The 17,072-nt window shown below is 52.8% G+C and overlaps 3 protein-coding genes across 6 annotated transcripts; 1 reads left to right on the top strand and 2 right to left on the bottom strand.

The window, feature by feature from the left end:
- Positions 1 to 890: 890 nt before the first annotated feature.
- On the bottom strand, positions 891 to 3,785 carry Prdx5 (peroxiredoxin 5). 3 transcript variants are annotated; one of them, XM_057777844.1, is made up of 6 exons: positions 3,511 to 3,771; positions 2,155 to 2,289; positions 1,713 to 1,844; positions 1,397 to 1,435; positions 1,220 to 1,281; positions 891 to 1,139 (listed from the first exon to the last, which is right to left on the bottom strand). In XM_057777844.1, exons 1-6 carry the CDS (start codon positions 3,682 to 3,684, stop codon positions 1,034 to 1,036), a joined length of 648 nt encoding a protein of 215 aa, XP_057633827.1. In that variant the 5' UTR covers positions 3,685 to 3,771; the 3' UTR covers positions 891 to 1,033. The 3 variants fall into 3 exon arrangements, with proteins under 3 accessions (XP_057633827.1, XP_057633829.1, XP_057633828.1); XM_057777845.1 differs by having other exon boundaries at positions 1,000 to 1,139; positions 1,708 to 1,844; positions 3,511 to 3,778; XM_057777846.1 differs by lacking the exon at positions 1,713 to 1,844 and having other exon boundaries at positions 3,511 to 3,785.
- Positions 3,786 to 3,789: 4 nt separating this feature from the next.
- Trmt112 (tRNA methyltransferase activator subunit 11-2) lies at positions 3,790 to 5,059 on the top strand. 2 transcript variants are annotated; one of them, XM_057777847.1, is made up of 5 exons: positions 3,790 to 3,923; positions 4,121 to 4,335; positions 4,423 to 4,524; positions 4,644 to 4,733; positions 4,809 to 5,059. In XM_057777847.1, the coding sequence occupies exons 2-5, from the start codon at positions 4,258 to 4,260 to the stop codon at positions 4,914 to 4,916; spliced, it is 378 nt and encodes a 125-aa protein (XP_057633830.1). In that variant the 5' UTR covers positions 3,790 to 3,923; positions 4,121 to 4,257; the 3' UTR covers positions 4,917 to 5,059. The 2 variants fall into 2 exon arrangements, with proteins under 2 accessions (XP_057633830.1, XP_057633832.1); XM_057777849.1 differs by having other exon boundaries at positions 3,809 to 4,008.
- Positions 5,060 to 5,064: 5 nt separating this feature from the next.
- On the bottom strand, positions 5,065 to 16,664 carry Esrra (estrogen related receptor alpha). The gene is made up of 7 exons (XM_057777843.1): positions 16,441 to 16,664; positions 14,906 to 15,242; positions 8,354 to 8,470; positions 8,096 to 8,224; positions 6,753 to 6,920; positions 6,398 to 6,667; positions 5,065 to 6,046 (listed from the first exon to the last, which is right to left on the bottom strand). The coding sequence occupies exons 1-7, from the start codon at positions 16,657 to 16,659 to the stop codon at positions 5,787 to 5,789; spliced, it is 1,500 nt and encodes a 499-aa protein (XP_057633826.1). The 5' UTR covers positions 16,660 to 16,664; the 3' UTR covers positions 5,065 to 5,786.
- Positions 16,665 to 17,072: the final 408 nt, after the last annotated feature.

Genomic DNA, 17,072 nt, shown 5'->3' with positions numbered 1-17,072 from the left:
CCTACAGAATGAAAGAAAGGTAAAAAGCCCTAAGACGAAACAAAGATGAAAACCAGGTTCATTTAAGTTATGAGAGCCAGTGGGACTAGCATAAGCTAAAGCCAAACTTTCATACTAATATTAAGTCTCCGTGTCTTTATTTGAGAGCTGGCTGTGGTCCACGAGAAAGCCTGCTACAGTACAGGACTGGTACCCCTCACTACAGCTACACAGACTGGTCAGATGCTTTGTAAGCAGCTACCTCCTATACACAGTGAAGGCTTCCCAGCCATCCCCTCCTCCCCGAACACGGATTCCAAAGGCCAGGAGTAGGGTCTGCCTCTCCTGAGGCCCCAGGCCCTACTAGTGCCCCTGACTTTTGGTGCCTCATCCCTGCTCACCCCCTAGCCACACCTCTCCCTCAGGTAGTTTCCTGTACTGCCTGGGCCTGTGTGCTCTGATGACGCCTGGTCAGTACCTGAGATGCTCCTGAAGGAGCATCCTGTCCAGTGTCTTTTTTTTTTGGTTTTTCGAGACAGGGTTTCTCTGTGGCTTTGGAGCCTGTCCTGGAACTAGCTCTTGTAGACCAGGCTGGTCTCGAACTCACAGAGATCCGCCTGCCTCTGCCTCCCAAGTGCTGGGATTAAAGGCGTGCGCCACCACCGCCCGGCCTGTCCAGTGTCTTAAGAGTAAGTGGAATTAGTCAGCTCCTAGACCAAGCACTAGCTGCCTCAGGATGCACCAAGCAAAGCCAATTCTGGCTTCCTCTCAGCTTCCAGCTTCTTAGAGGATGCTTCCGAAAACCTGCCCTGGCTGTCCTCCACCTTCTCCCACGAACCCCTGCCATTGACCTCGGCTCCAACTGGAGCTACACCAAGAGCAACGGCAAAGCAGACAATTCTATGCCAAAGGCAAAGACGAAAATCAGACTGTTTATTGCAGAAATATGGTCAAGGTTCCATTTAAGGGGCCCCAGATGATGAGGGGCTGGACCTCTTGGCCCAAAGCTGGGCAGGGAAGATGGAGCAACAGAGGACCTCCATCTGGCCGGGTCTCAGAGCTGGGAGAGGATGCTGGAAGCCAGGCTGCAGGTGAGGCCTGTGCCATCCGGCTCCACATTCAGTGCCTTCACTACGCCATTGTCTACCACCATGGAGAACCTGCAGAAAAGAGGCACAGCTGCAGAAGCCGAGCCAGCCTTCAGGACCCCTTGTGCCAATGGTGAGGATTTCCACTTTACCTCTTCAGCCGGCGGTTCCCAAAGAGAGACACCAAAGAATCACCCAGTAATAAATCTGTCTCCTAGAAGACAGGCAAAGATGGGCGTCAAGAACTCTCAAACAGGTCAGAAACTGCTCCCCACATAACACGTCCCTCCAGGACCAACTACAGGCTGAGGGAAGGGTGGCACACTCACCTTCCCAAAGGCCCCAGTTGGGTCAGCCAGGAGCCGAACCTGAGGGACAGAGAGTAAATGTCACGAAGAAACCTCCAATGCCAGTGATGGCTCAGTGAGCAAAGGCACTTGCTGCCAAGCCTGACAACCTGAGTTCAGTCCCCAGGACCCCACAAGGCAGGAGGAGAGAACCAAATCTCACAAGTTATCCTCCGACCTCCACTTGTATACCACGGCATGAGTATCCATCCAACACATAAAATAAGCAAATCAAAAGTAATAGAAAACAAGGAATCCTACCTGGGTCTAACCCCTCAGACAGAACCTCATACCTCACCTTGCCTTTCGCCTGGTGGGCTCGACCCCACTCTTCTGTCACAAAGACGTCATTAACAGTCAGACATGCCAGCACCTGCACTCCCTTGGCCTTCAGAGCCTCAGCTTGCTCCACAAACCCAGGCAGGTGGGTCTAAGAGGAAAGCAAAGGGTCGAAAGACAGACAGATGCTGGTGTTCCCGCGCCTGCTCTTTAGCTCCCGGTCTCTGGTATCTCTCTGATCAGGCTAAGGAACCCGGAGTAAAATGTGCCTTTTCCTTTCACCTTGGCTACAAGAAAGCTTGAACCTAAGGATCTGTGGTCAAAAACATAAAATTCCCACGGGCAAAACTTCTGCCTCATTAGCACAATCTCAGTGCTCCCACGAGCAGGATCAGGCAGAGGTGTTAGATTTAACTTGGGTCCTTTTCTCCCACACACCTGATTCTGGAAAGAAGCCTCACCTTAGAACAGCCAGGGGTGAAGGCCCCAGGAACTCCGAATAGCACACCTTTCTTTCCCTTGAACAGTTCTGCCAGGTTCACCTTCTTCCCAGGCTCCCCTTCAAATACCTCCACGGAGGGGATGGCATCTCCCACCTGCAGACAAGGCTCCAGGGTAAAAGGGGGTTAAAAAAGGCCTAGGAAACCACATCTAGGCAGATACAGACCTTCATGGAGCCGGTGCTGACACCCAGCAGAGAAAGTGCACCTGCCAGTTTCCAGGGGTCCACCCCGTCCTTTGCATCTCCTGCTTGCCTCACATCTTCCAAGCTACAAGGAAGCCTGGTTTTTGTTTCGGGCCAGCTGGTGGCCACAGAGAAAGGGAGAGGCCTCCACTAGTGTTGCAATGCTGTGTAAACAAGCTACCCAAGACAGATCAACGAACAGAGAGGAGCACCCAGTCTGGGGTTGAGAAAGCACCTGGCAACAGGGAGGAAGAAAATCCTGTCCACACAATGGAAAGCCAGGGAAGACGCTCAAGGCAAAGTGTTCAGGACACAGGTTCTCAGGGTAGGCTGAGGTCAGCAGGTCAAGCGCTTGCCACCAAGCCTAACCACCTGAGTTTAGCCCCATAACCACATGGGAAAGAGACAGAAGTGATTCCTGAGAAAGCCGTCCTCTCACCTCCACATGCACACATGTGTTCCCAAATATACACATTAAACACATATTAAAGAGCGCTTTTTAAAAAGTAAAGGGCCTTTAATCCCAACACTACGGAAGCAGAGGCACGCAGATCTTTTAAGAGTCTGAGGTCAGTCTGGTATACACACCAAGTTTCAGGCCAGCCAGGACTACACAGTGAGACTGTTTTTGGTTGTTTTTGGATTTTTTTCTTTAAAAAAAAAAAAGGGGGATAAAGTCCAAGAACAGGAGGGGGTAGGTTCAAGAAGCTTCCAGAATTCCAGAAAGACCAAACAGAAGAAGGCGAAACATTCACAGAGGGGAGACAGCAATGGAAAAACAGACCCCAGGTATCCAAGGGACCCCAGCTCTTTCAAAACGTGCGGTGAAGTGTCATCTAGTACTATCACAAAAGGGCTGGGGCTTTGGAGACGGTTATAAGGGATTTGAAAAGCGCAAGGGAGATATTTTAAGAATGGAAAATGACAGCATCCAGTTGCTTGAAAATAGTGGGGACCTGTCCCTGAACGTCACACCGTTAATTTAACAGGGAGGCTCAAGGACTGAAGGGCAGCGATAGGGTCTTGCAGAATGCATGACAGGAAGAAAGCTTCAAAGGAGGACAGCCCGAGAACCCGCGTGGAGCCCAAAGAGCCGCGACAGGGTAAACCCAGGAGAGCTAGGACCGGTCACCTTGATCGGGGCCATAGCCACCGCGGCGCTGCTGAAGCTGCGGGCCCCGCTACGCTTCCACCCTGCTGCTTCCCGGCTTGCTCTGCCGGCCTCGCACGTCCACGTCCAGTTAGTCGCTGCACGGAGCACTGAACCGGCTCTGCCGCCCAGATCGTGTATCCCTGACTGCAACATGCCCGCCCAGTTGTCGCAGCCCCCCGCCCGTCGCTAGGTCTGCCCACCGGAGGCGGGTGCAGAGTCCGCTCCGCCCACGCCAGCTCGTCACGTCTATCACGCGGGGTTATAGGGGCTGAGCCGTGACGCATTATGACGCGGCGGGGCATGCAGGGGTCGCGCTCCTTGTTTGCATGCAGAAAGAGGTGACCAGTTTACCGATTCAAGTTCCTGACCTTGAACCGCAAACAGGGGTCGAGGTACATTCTGGCTAAGCCTCAAATGGGCTTGTTTTATACTCAACGAGAGCAGCGCACGGCACCTGCTTTGCAAGTGATTTGCATTGTACGTGCCATTCACAGCAAGCAGGTCTCGGCTTACGCCGCTGCAATCTCCCTGAGAAGCGCTTCTGGTATCAGGACTTGATCCAACTCAAATCTTTCCTATCCCTTTGCAGCTGCAAAACCCCAGAAATTCCAGCAAGTTCACCACTTCCGGTCCGACAGGTGGTTCAACGGCTTCAACAGCGGAAGTGGCATAAGGAGAAGTGAGGACTCCTTCCGGTTCCGGCCTCGCGAACTCCACTGTGGCAACATGAAACTGCTAACCCACAACCTCCTGAGCTCGCATGTGCGGGGCGTGGGCACGCGTGGCTTCCCGCTGCGGCTGCAGGTACTTGCATAAGAGTCTGTCGCCCTTGTAGCTCAGGATAGAGACGCCGGGCCCGACTCTACCTCGCTAAACCTTTCCTCCCCGCAGGCCACCGAGGTCCGCATCAACCCCGTGGAGTTCAACCCCGACTTCGTTGCGCGGATGATCCCTAAAGTGGAGTGGGCGGCGCTTGTGCAGGCGGCAAACACCGTGAGGATCCCGCCCCTAATGACAACCCGGGAGCGGGTCGGGCTCTCAGGGGCCCTGACCCCAGCCAGGGCAGAGTGGAATTTGTATGCCCGGTGATCACGTGAGCCTCTCTTCCACAGTTAAACCTGACCGAAGTACCCAAAGAGCCAACTGAAGGTTATGAACAAGACGAGACGTTTTTGAGGAAGATGCACCACGTGTTGCTTGAGGTAAGAGTCCTGTCACCTGCCTAGCTGTCCTACACGGAGGCTCCCGGTACTCAGCTTTGCCCTGCTCTCCCACAGGTTGATGTGCTAGAGGGCACCCTGCAATGCCCAGAATCTGGCCGTCTTTTCCCCATCAGCCGCGGGATCCCCAATATGCTGCTGAATGACGAGGAGACTGAGACGTAAACTTGTTAGCCGCCACTTTGGCATTTTGTGATGTGTCAGTTGTACAGTCTGTTAAATAGGTGTGTGACCCCGATCTCCCCCCAGTGACTCAACAACCACCATGTACTTGAGCTCCATAGTATATTTTTTTTCTCATTAAAGGTTCAAAACCAAAAGCGGTTTCTCTTTGCAGCAAATATACATTAAAATAGAGTCTCTGTACAGCCAAGGGCTCTGGGCCCTGGCTTGCCCCATGGCCCTGCGCCTCCCTGGCCAAACCCAAAAATAAATATAGTGTTATTGCTCTGCAGGGCATAGAGGCAGTGCTGTCCCCCACCCCTCGAGGTGGGAGCTGATGGGGGGCCCTGGTCACCCCAGGGGTTCAGGGGCTGGAGCCTGCTTGGAGTTATTGCTTCAAGGGGGGGCACTAATGCCCAATGCGAATGAGGAGAGGAGCGAAGGGGACAGGGGCCTTTGCTTTCCAAGCCCCCCTCTGCTCTGGAGAGGGGTTCGGATTAAGCAGCAGCAAAAGCATCGCCCACTGGGAGACTGTGGCCTCCATCCCCTTCCCTCCCTGAGATCAGTTTCTGCCTCCCACACATCCCCTGCAGCCCCCTATGGCTTCCGCGAGGCCCCCTACACTCTTGGGGGCACATTATGGCTTGCAAGGGGCAGCACTGTGCCCACACCTGGGCATTCACTTTCCTGGCTTCTGACACCCCCCAGAGGGGGGAGGGGAGGGCATGAAGCCTGCTCCCAGGGGCGGATGGCATTGCCCTGGCCCTGCCAGCAGGCTGTGGCACTGCCCAGACTCCAGCTTTGCCCCCTTGGGGCTAACACCCCATGCTGGGCAGATCCTGCCAGTCACCCCACCCTGTCCCACCCCTTGCCTCAGTCCATCATGGCCTCAAGCATTTCCAAAAACAGCTTGTGCATGGGCACTTTGCCCTCCAGCTTCACCCCATAGAAATGGGCCAGGACTTTGCCTGCTGTCTGGCGGAGCAGTGGCAGCGTGAGCAGCAGCCTGCCTGCCCGCCTCCGCTCAGCACCCCCTCCAGGGCCAGCCCGGCCAGCTTCATACTCCAGTAGGGCCTCGTGCAGGGCTTCCCGCAGCTGCTCCACAGCCTCAGCGTCTTCAATATGCACAGAGTCTGAGGAGACAGAAGAACCACTGGTTGAGGTAACTGTGGAAAGGGCAGGATACACTTGTCTGGGCACTGCTGGACGGGGCACAATCCACTCACTGCTCTGCCTGTGAGCCAGGGCCCACCCTTTCTCACCTGTGGCCACCTCTTGTCCTCCACACCTTCCCCTCCACTACTTCCTTGTCAGCACAGCACTAGGGCTCAGAATCCTGTGTACAATTCAGGACCTTGGCTTACTTGGTGATTTTCAGTAATTAAGCCTCAAATGTCCTTATCTATAAAAAGGGACTGTGCCACCACCATTGACAATTTGAGGGCTTTATGGGGGACCTGTGTGTGTCTTCCCTAGATACTCACCAGAATTGGCAAGGGCTAGAGCCTTCAACAGTACATACTCCTCCCGCTCCAGCCGCAGGGCTTGCAGTCGCCGTACCAGCTGCAGCAGGGCTGCCCCCAGATCCCCCAGACCAGCTGCCCGGGCCCCCTCTTCATCCAGGACCAGGTCCTCAGCAAATGCCAGCTCATCCTGCAGTGGTAGTGAGCGCTGGGCCACACCTAGCACCAGCACCTCCATCCACACACTCTGGAGTACTGACATCTGGTCAGACAGTGACAGCGAGGAGAAGCCTGGAGGGCGGCGGGAAGAGGACCAGTCAAGAATGCAAGAAATGGCCTACCTGCTCAGAGATGCCCTGACCACCAAGCCCTTTACCTGGGATGCTCTTGGCCCAGCTGATGGTGACCACTATCTCTCGATCAAAAAGGTCGCAGAGTGTGGCCACAGCAGGGAGGTGTCCATCAGGGCTGGCTGGATCAGGCATGGCATACAGCTTCTCAGGCTCAACCACCAGCAGATGAGACACCAGAGCATTCACTGGGGCTACAGCAACAGGTGCAGGACTAGAGTCATGAACACAGATCTAGCGGATCTCTGCAGTCCCTCAGAGCCAAGCATCTCCCAGACATTCCCCTCCCACCTTGCTTGAGAGCACTGGTAAACCTGAAAACACAGCTCACTTCCCCAGAGAAAGGTGAGCCCTTTTCCCGGGGCTTGGGTATAGCTTGCATACAGCCCTAGTGATGGAGGAAGGTCATTTGTCAATAAACAAACTGCCTTGGCCCATTTGAGAGGCCATCCCTTAGGTGAGTGGAGTAGACAGAATAGAATGCTGGGAGGAAGAGGAAGTGAGCTCAGATGCAAGGCAGCTCCTCTGAGAGACAGATGCCATGCTCTCCTCTCCAGAGCAGATGCGATGAAGCTCTGACCCAGGATGCATGTAGGCTATTATCTTCCCGGTAAGCACACCTTGGAGTGCTACACACATGAACAGAAATGGGCCAAGCAGTGTTTAAATGAATAGAGTTTGTGTGTCATTATTTTGGGGCATAAGCTAGCCAGGCAGCCATGAGCCGGGCTGTGGGAAGAGGCCCGTAGCACCTACTACACCCTAGTCTAACATTTAGTAGGTCCTGGTTCCCCTAACAACTTTTAAAAAAAGAAACCCTGTGCTGATTTGTTTTTTGTCAACTTGAGATAGATAGATAGATAGATAGATAGATAGATAGATAGATAGATAGATAGATAGATAGATAATCTGGGAAGAGGAAATCTTAATTGAGATAATGCCTGTTTCAGCTCCTGCCTTGAGTTCCTACCCTGACTTCCCCCAGTGATGGAGTGTGGCCCCAGAGTTGTAAGATAAAATAAACCCTTTCCTCCCCAAGTTGTTTTTGGTGTTTTGTCACTGCAATAGAAACCTTCCTACTTGGGCATCTGACCTGTGAAGTAGTTTATTGTCCTTCAATGTAGCCACCTATGATCCCAAACTCCCAATCCTGGTTTGCCTGCTGAGTGCTGGGCTTAAAGTCCTTGCGGTGCTAAGGACCAAACCCAGGGCTTCACGCATGCTAGACAAGCACTCTACTGATATTTTCATAATTATTTTTTGGGAAGAAATGAGAGAAGGTAAGACCAGGGTCCTAGGGCATGTAAAGAAATCAAACACCTCTCCAGTGGCTGTCCCCTGCCCAACGCTTAGGAACCCAGGCTCTCACCTGTCTTCCGGGGGCCTCCAGCTACTGCCAGAGGACCGGCAGGGAAGGGGCCTGGAAAGGGCAATGGGTCCACCTCTGGCCGCCGCTTGTACTTCTGTCGCCCACCTCGGACCCGGTCCAGACGTACGCCTTGAATTGTAAGACCAGACTGTCCTAAAACAGCTGCCCCACAGAGACCTACTCCCCTCACCTCCTCCCCAGGCTTCCACCCAACCCACAGGACCACCCCGTCTCACCCAGGCACTGCCCAGTGCTCACCCTCCTTGAGCATGCCCACCCGCAGGCACTTGGTGAAGCGGCAAGCCTGACAGGCCTTGCGTCTCCGCTTGGTGATCTCACACTCATTGGAGGCCGGACAGCTGTACTCGATGCTCCCTGCCAGGAAGAGGCAGAGCTCCAGTGGCAGCCTCCCAGAGCCCAGAGGGGGCCCCCGATGACAGAAGAGCCCTGACTCACCCCGAGCAAGCACCAGTCTGGGGGTATGGGGAGGAAAGGGAGAGCAGGGTGCCATGAGCAGGGCAGGGAGGGGACAGCCACTGCACTGGGGGAACCCTGCTTGGATGAGGCCAGGCCCTGGAAGTCAAGCTGCATATTCGCCCTAAAACCATACTGCTGGCCTACACTGTCCTCATCTGGTGTCCAGGGCCACAGCAACCTCCCAGATAAATTCAAGGCTCCACTGAATCTTCACCTCCTTGCCTAAAGCATTGCTTTCTACTCCTAGAAATCCTCCAGTGCTATCTTCCTCTCTGCTAGGACAAGTTCTCCTGGTCCTCCTACCCACTGGCGGCTCTATGGTTTCTGTATAGTGAACTGATCAGCCCGTGGGGCTGTCCCACCTCGTTCTCCCTATCTCCCAGACTTTCGGCTTGAACAGCATTGTGCTCTAGACATATAGCAGCCCCAGGACACCCCAAGCTCTCCAATCCCCTACCTCTCCTGCCAAGTCTGCAACCACCTTCCATTGCTCCAGAAACCTAAGTAGCATCTTCCCTTCTCTCAAGCACAACCCAAGCCACTGGCAGTATGGGAGTGTCACCAGAACCCAGCTCTGCCGACAGCCTCCATCTTGTCCGTCACTGTTGTGGCTCACTGGCCTCCTGCTGTCTGTTCTCCACATAGCAGCCTGAGGGATCCTGCCCCTGTCCTCTCATCAAATGCCCCAGTCGGTTCTCTTAAGTATAAGCCCAGGTGAAGCAGTGTCCTACAGGTTCTCACAGCCAAACTCCATCACTTATAATCCTGTTCTGCACTGCACGCTCCGCAGACAGAGCCAGCCTCGGGGCATTCTGTTCCTTGCCTGGGGCTCTAGTCCTGGCAACCACGCCTGCTCCCTTACCTCCTATCACCTTGGAGAGGCCTTTCCTGAGCACCCTGAGACAAATCCCTACGTCTGCCTGCAGAAACTCTCAGGTCTTATCATCTGATACAGAACACGTGTGTTCAGTTATCCTGTGGCTTTCAGCTCTTGTTTTGCATTTTTTTTAAATATTTATTTATTATGTATACAATATTCTGTCTCTGTGTATGTCTGCAGGCCAGAAGAGGGCACCAGACCTCATTACAGATGGTTGTGAGCCACCATGTGGTTGCCGGGAATTGAACTCAGGACCTTTGGAAGAGCAGGTAATGCTCTTAACCACTGAGCCATCTCTCCAGCCCTTGTTTTGCTTTTTTGAGATGGTTTCATACCATGGTCCAGCCTAATCTTGAACTTGCAACAGTCCTCCTGCCTCAGTCTCATGGGCGTAAGCCACACCATACCTGGTTGATTTGGTTTTAGTTTTTGTGGGATTTGTGTGTGGTTGTATGTAAAGTGTCTCCATCAATGGTTCTCAACTTTTTTTGATTCTGAGACAAGGTCTCACTGTGCAGTCCTTGTTGGCCTTAAATTCACTATATAGACAAGGCAGGCCTCAAACTCTGCCTTCTGAGCACTGGGATAAAGCTGTGCCTAGTATGACTGACTTCTCCACCATATATATGGCTTTTTCAAGACGCTTTTTCAAGACAGGGTTTCTCTGTCTAACAGCCCTAGCTGTCCTGGAATTAGTTCTGTAGACCAGGCTGACCTCAAACTCAGAGATCCAGCTGCCTCTGCATCCTGAGTACTGGGATTAAAGGCCTGCGTCACCACTTCCTGGCTTCACCTTATATTTTGCTTTTTTGTTTTGTTTTGTTTTTTTTGGATTTTTCGAGACAGGGTTTCTCCGTAGCTTTTTGGTTCCTGTCCTGGAACTAGCTCTTGTAGACCAGGCTGGCCTCGAACTCACAGAGATCCGCCTGCCTCTGCCTCCCGAGGGCTGGGATTAAAGGCGTGTGCCACCACCGCCCGGCAATTCACCTTATATTTTGAAACAAGGTCTCATTGAACCTGGAGTTTACCAACTCAACAACAGTATCCCAAATCCTCCTGTCACTGTCTCTCAACATCTGACTTTTATGTGAACACCAAGCACCTAACTCAGACACTCTTGCTTGGGCAGAAACACATGACCAAATGTGCCATCTCCTCAGCTCCCACTTGAGCTTTTTTGAACAAAGTCAGATGTAGCCCAAGCCGGCCTCTTAACTATGAAGTGGAGGATAACTTTGAACCTTGATCCTACTGCCTCCTCTTCTAAATGCTAAAATCACAGGAATGTGCCACCACACCAGGGAAGAAGACACCGGCTTGCTCTATAGCCCATATGTACTCCATATGTAGCCCAGGTTTGCCTTGAACTCACAATCCTCTTAATTCAGCCTCCCGAATGCTGGGATTAGACGAATGCCAATGTGAATGCCTTAACCTATATGTTCACTCTTATCCCATCTACTGTCAGCCCGTTTCCCAAGGCTAGTCACAAGACCTGACGTGTACTGGGTACCAGTGGCCCCTCAGCCTCACAGCTGTCCAAGGAACAAATCACAAATCACACAAGCAGCCAGCAGGCCTTCCATGCTTCTCTCCTCCTCCACCCAGCAGGGCTGCTATACTCAGTTCAAGACGCTCCTCAGGGAAGCCCTTGGCCCTGCTCCTCGCCTTCCAGCACATGCTACAAAACAAAAGAGGACAGTTCTGACAATCAGGTTCCCCTGGCCATCCTCAGTCTCAGCCGTGTCTGGAACACAGGCCGGGGTGGTAAAGAGCAAGGGACAGTCTGAGTGCTGCACACACGCCTGTATTCCAACACTTTGCAGGCAAAAGGTAGAGAATCTCTAGATGGAAGCCATCCTGGGCTACACAGCAAAACTCTGCTTAAAAACGAGAACTAAGCAAGGGATGTGGGGACTTATCATTGTGGTTTATTTATATGCTTAGAGACTGGGACTCTATAGATCTGGCTGCCCTGGAACTCAGCTATATAGATCAGGCCAGCCTGATCCACCCTTTTCTTTCTTTTCTTTTTTAGTTCTGGCTGTCCTGGAACTCCCTCTATAGATCAGGCTGGCCTTGAACTCAGAGATTCGCCTGCCTCTGCCTCCCAAGGACTGGGATTAAAACCACTGCCCGACTGTACATTGTATTTCTTATTTCTAAAATTTGTGAGCCTTCAGTTTTCCTAACTGTGAAGTTAGCATGATTAAAAACAACATATACTTGAGGCTGGAGTGTAGCTCACTGGGGCAGTGCATGCTCAGCATTCACAAGGCCCTGAATTTTCTTACTAGCAACCTCCCTCACCGCATCCCCCCAAAATCATACTGCAAGAGGAAGGCTGGGAAAAAAAAAATGAATGGAGCTGGGTATGATGGCACAGGCCTTTAATTCGGGCAATCAAAAGGCAGAAGCAGGCAGATCTCTTTGAGTCCCAGGCCAGCCTGGTTTACAGAGTAAGTTCCTGTATGGACAGCAAGAGCAATACAGTGAGAACCTATCTCCATTTAGAAAAAAAAAAGAGCCGGGTGGTGGTGGCGCACGCCTTTAATCCCAGCCCTCGGGAGGCAGAGGCAGGTGGATCTCTGTGAGTTAGAGGTCAGCCTGGTCTACAAGAGCTAGTTCCAGGACAGGAACCAAAAACTACGGAGAAACCCTGTCTCGAAAATCAGAAGAAAAAAGAAAGAAAGAAAGAAAGAAAGAAAGAAAGAAAGAAAGAAAGAAAGAAAGAAAGAAAGAAAGAAAGAAAGAAAGAAAGAAAAAGACAATGAATGAAGGTAATTACAGCAGTTAGGTCTGGCCACAGTATAGGGAGGCATATGTCAGGCACCTGGCTCTGACCAGCAAGGAGCAGTTTTAGGCCAGTGCACTTCAACCAAGTCAAGACTCATTGGAAGCATGCATGTAGCGCATTAATTCCTTCAGTCACAATATTCTGGAGGCAGAGGCAGGCAGATCTCTGTAAATGTAAGACTGCCCTGATCTATGGGGTGAACGGCAGGCCAGCCAGGATTGCACAATGAGACTCTGTCTTAAAACAACAACAAAGCTCCACAACACACCTCACTGGAATGTCACTATCAGTGGTCCAAAGTCCAGTTACCAGTGCTGTCATTTTCTACTGGAGAGATCTGAGCAGCCACAAAGCCTCCCTGTGCTTCGGTTCTTAACCCTGACCATTTCTCATGGGGTTGCACAAGGAGCTGAGATCCTGAAAGTAAAAGGGGACAGTACCTATCACAGGATAAGCACTCAAAAAAAGTGTTCAAAAACCATTTGAGGGGTGGCAAGATGACTCAGTAGGTATGGGCACTTAATGCCAAACCTGATGACCTGAGTTCAATCCCCAGGTCCTATATGGCAGAAGTCAAGAACCGACTCTCACAAGTTATCCTCTGACCTCTACACATATACAGTGGCTATAAGTGTATACTCACACGCACACACAAAATAAATACATACTGGGGCTGGAGAGATGGCTTAATGGTTAAGAGCACTGACTGCTCTTCCAGAGGACCCGGGTTCAATTCCCAGCACCCACATGGCAGCTCACAATTGCCTGTAGCTTCAGCTCCCTGGAAGCTAACACCTTTACACCAATGACAATAAAATAAAAACCAATTATTTAAATAAATAAATAACAAAGCCGGGCGGTGGTGGCGCACGCCTTTAATCCCAGCACTCGGGAGGCAGAGGCAGGCGGATCTCTGTGAGTTCGAGACCAGCCTGGTCTACAGAGCTAGTTCCAGGACAGGCTCCAAAACCACAGAGAAACCCTGTCTCGAAAAACCACAAAAAAAAAATAAAATAAATAAATAAATAACAAATAACTACTAAGAATTTTTAAAAAATTACTTGCAGTGGGGTTTGCCTATAATGACAGCACTCCTGGGAGGCTGAGGCAAAAGGATGGAGAGTTCTAGGCCAGCCTGGAACAGTAAGTTCTAGGCCAACTACATAATAAGATAATGTCTCAATGTTTTTGTTTTTTGAGACTGGGTTTCTCTGTGTACCGTACAGGCTGTCTGGAACTCACTTTGTAAACCAGGCTGGCCTTGAACTCACTGATATCTGCCTGCCTCTGCCTCCCAAGGGCTCGGATTAAAGGCCTGGGCCACCACTGCTCAGCTAAAAAAAAAAAATTTTTTTTTTTTTTTTTGGGAATTTCGAGACAGGGTTTCTCTGTAGTTTTTGGTGCCTGTCCTGAAACTAGCTCTTGTAGACCAGGCTGGCCTCGAACTCACAGAGATCCACCTGCCTCTGCTTCCCGAGTGCTGGGATTAAAGGCGTGCGCCACCACCGCCCGAGTAAATTATACTATACGATATAGTGCCAAAGTAACCAATGGTGACATAAACACATAACAGGCCTGCCCCAGAGAATATTCATATCAGTATCTCCATCATGGCCTCAAATTCTGACATGCTCTCCTGGGTGAGAAAAAGTTAACAATGACTGAAGAATGGGATGCCTAACCTTTTTTCCTCTTTTGGTTTTTTTTGGAAACAGGGTTTCTGTGTAGCTGTCCTGAAACTCGGCCTGTAGTCCAGGCTTGTCTTGAACTTCTTTACATGACAAACCTTTATGAGTTACCCTTTTTTTTTCTTTTTCTTTTTGGATTTTCGAGACAGGGTTTCTCTGTAGTTTTGGAGCCTGTCCTGGAACTAGCTCTAGTAGACCAGGCTGGCCTTGAACTCACAGAGATCCGCCTGCCTCTGCCACCCGAGTGCTGGGATTAAAGGCGTGCGCCACCACCGCCTGACAACAGTTACCCTTAAAAGAAGGAATTGTGGGACGTCCTGGAGATAAGTAGGCAACTACTAGAGGAAAAAAGAAAGCCAGGAGCACGCCTTTAATCCCAGCACAGGGCAGATGGCTGTTCAAGGCCAGCCTAGTTTGGGACAGCCAGGGTTGCAACACAGAGAATCTGATTGGGGTTGGGGGGCAGGAGCAAAATTCTATGGCAGGTACAGACACCTGCATCCTGGCTTATACCCATTCCAAACCAATGACCTATGCTAGTGGCTTTTCTTTCTTTTTTCTTTTCACATAGTCCTAGTTGGCCTTCAACTTATTATATAGTTAACGATGACCTTGAATTTCTGATTCTCCTAGTTCCACCTCCAAAGTTCTGAGATTCTAGGTATGCAACACCACACCTGGTTATACAGTGCTGGACAGAACCTGGAGCCTCCTGCAAGTTAAGGCACACTGCTCTACTAACTCAGCTAAGTCCTCAGCCAACACACCTCTTAAAAAAACAAACAAAAACAAAAACAACTTCCCTGGGAAGTACAAGGAAATTCAAACTCTAGACTGCCAACCCCAAGCAGCACAAGACAGGCTCAGGGCCTCCTGCATGCATCTCTATACCAGCACTGTTGGAAGATTCCAGGCCCAAAGGCTACTGGGCAAAGGACACAGAAAGAGGATGAGGGGTAGGGGCTCACCCTGGATGGTCCTCTTGAAGAAGGCTTTGCAGGCCTCACACGATGCCACACCATAGTGGTAGCCGGAGGCCACATCCCCACAGACCAGGCAGAGGCGTTTGGGCAGAGAGCTGAGCACTAGCTTCCCACTGCCCTGCTCACCAGACCCTGCACCCTCCCCGTCCTCCTCCTCCTTGTGGCCTGGAAGGCAGCGGGTTGGAGCTGGTCCCGGGGCCAGGGTCACAGGGGGTTCAGTCTCAGTCTCTGAGGAACCCTTTGGACTGTCAGGGCTGGCTGGCTCTGCCTTGATGTAGAGAGGCTCGATGCCCACCACCTGGCTGGACATGATGCTGGTCACCTGCAGGGAAAGACCATCAGGGTCACAGAGAGGCACTCTGCCACATGGGTTGGGCAACACTGGGCCTAGGCCAAGCTTCCAGGCTCAGCCAAGGAGAGGGAGGAGGCAGAGTCCAAGGAAGGGCTGCCTATGAAGAGGGCCCCCAGCTGTCACCATGGGAACAGAGTCTCCAGAGCCTCTGGGGCCAGTTAACTGACAGCAGGTCCTCCTCTTGGGAACCAGGGAGAGGCTTGGCAAGTTTAACTCCCACCCAAGCCAGGAAGCAGGCTAATCTCAACCTGCAGGCAACTCTCAACCTCCAAACGTAATACCTCTCCCGAGTTTTCTCCAGATGCTGGGAGGGCTCCTTTTAGGCACTGAGTATTCAAGAGCACACTTAGGAACACGGCAGAGGGGAGGGGGTGTTTAGCCACTCTCAGGAGTTTCCACCTGTCCACACATGCTCACTGTCTCCTGAGGATCTTCACACACATGGCCTTTAACCAGTCCCAGTTCTCACACACTCCCAGCAAAAGGGCACACTCAATAAGCAAGCTCACACTCAAGTCTTATGATCACACTCTCTCTCCAGACTCTTGTAAGAGAACCTCTCACCTCTGACACGCCACCCCCTCCTGCCTTAGCAAGCCCAGTCCAGCAACGCCGTGTAGGGCGCGGCTCCACCTCTTTGCACCCCAGGCCTGCACGGTTCATTCTTACACTCCAGCTGCCGCAGAGCCCACCACCTCCTGCGACCTCCCGGGGTGCCCCCCGACCCCGGCACCCCAACCTGCGCACACCTATGGGAAGTTGCCTGAAGTTACTTGTGTCCCCCCTCCCCCACTACCCGCGGGGGACTTCTATCAGGTTATCAGGAAGTAAGAAGAGGCGACAAGGAAGAAGTTCTCCCCCGCGCTGCGATGACCTATGACCCAGAGAGGAAGGTGGCCCAAAGCCCCTGCAAGCGCCCCCACGTGGCCTCTAGGGCCCCTTTCAACCCTAGTCCACCCCGAGGGTTCCTGCAAAGCTCAAGGGTCGAGCTCAACGCTGCCCGGAGGCTCTCTCCGAGGCCCAAGAATTACCCGGGGCCAAGACCCGTCCTGACCCGGCAGCCGCACCGAGCGCGACCCCGCCTGCAACCCGCCCCCCGCCCGCGCTCGCACATGGCCCCCGCCGCGCCCGCCCACCCCCGCGGCCGCACTCCTCTCCGCCCCCGGACCTGGGGCTCCGACAGGGCTGGCGGGCAGGCATGGGGGCCGAGAGGCCCGGAACGCCGGGATGAGCAGGGGCCGCCTCCTCCGGCCGAGCCGCCCCGCCGCGCTGCGTCCCCCTCACTCGGCGGCGCCGCTGGCTGCTTGTAGGACACAAAAGGACATCGCGGCCGCTTCCTACTCCGCTTCCTCCAGCTGACAGCGGAGGCGGGGTCGGCCCTGCGCATGCAAATCAGGGGGCCGGGCCAGGTGCTTTATGCTAATCATCCGAGGGGAGCGGGCGGCGCCTGCGTACCCGGAGGCCAGTGGGCGGGCTTTAGCGGCGCGTACGCGTGCGTGGCCGCCCCGGGGGCGGGGCCGGAGCCTAGGCAGGAGCAAGGACTAGAAGACGGAGCGGGGAGGAGCCGGAGCGCCTTTGCGTCATGAAGGTAGGCGGTACGCCACCTTACAGGAGTAGGCGTAGCCACTCTTTGGACTCTGTACTGGCGGTGAACGTGTATGTAAATTAGGGGGCGGGGATGCCACCTGCATATGCATAAGATGAGGGGTGGGGCCTAACAGGGGCACTCTTCCCCCCCCCCCCATAATGTTGATGGGACACTTGACACGAACTTGGTAGATCAGTACACCAGTGGACCCT

This window comes from Chionomys nivalis, chromosome 8, assembly GCF_950005125.1.
Source record: "Chionomys nivalis chromosome 8, mChiNiv1.1, whole genome shotgun sequence".
Taxonomy (NCBI): Eukaryota; Metazoa; Chordata; class Mammalia; order Rodentia; family Cricetidae; genus Chionomys; species Chionomys nivalis.
This window is presented reverse-complemented; position numbering and strand designations above follow the sequence as displayed.

Bases quoted from the DNA above. Each gene is read 5' to 3' on its own strand.
- Prdx5 (XM_057777844.1), bottom strand. From the start codon at position 3,684: ATGTTGCAGTCAGGGATACACGATCTGGGCGGCAGAGCCGGTTCAGTG. The intron at 1,845-2,154 runs GTGAGGCTTCTT...CTTTCCTCTTAG, and splicing joins TCACCCCTGGCTGTTCTAAG to ACCCACCTGCCTGGGTTTGT. The intron at 1,436-1,712 runs GTGAGGTATGAG...TCTGTCCCTCAG, and splicing joins CCCACCAGGCGAAAGGCAAG to GTTCGGCTCCTGGCTGACCC.
- Trmt112 (XM_057777847.1), top strand. From the start codon at position 4,258: ATGAAACTGCTAACCCACAACCTCCTGAGCTCGCATGTGCGGGGCGTG. The intron at 4,336-4,422 runs GTACTTGCATAA...TCCTCCCCGCAG, and splicing joins GCTTCCCGCTGCGGCTGCAG to GCCACCGAGGTCCGCATCAA. The intron at 4,734-4,808 runs GTAAGAGTCCTG...GCTCTCCCACAG, and splicing joins TGCACCACGTGTTGCTTGAG to GTTGATGTGCTAGAGGGCAC.
- Esrra (XM_057777843.1), bottom strand. From the start codon at position 16,659: ATGCGCAGGGCCGACCCCGCCTCCGCTGTCAGCTGGAGGAAGCGGAGT. The intron at 6,921-8,095 runs GTGAGAGCCTGG...CTGTTGCTGTAG, and splicing joins TGGAGGCCCCCGGAAGACAG to CCCCAGTGAATGCTCTGGTG. The intron at 6,047-6,397 runs GTGAGTATCTAG...CTGTCTCCTCAG, and splicing joins TCTAGCCCTTGCCAATTCTG to ACTCTGTGCATATTGAAGAC.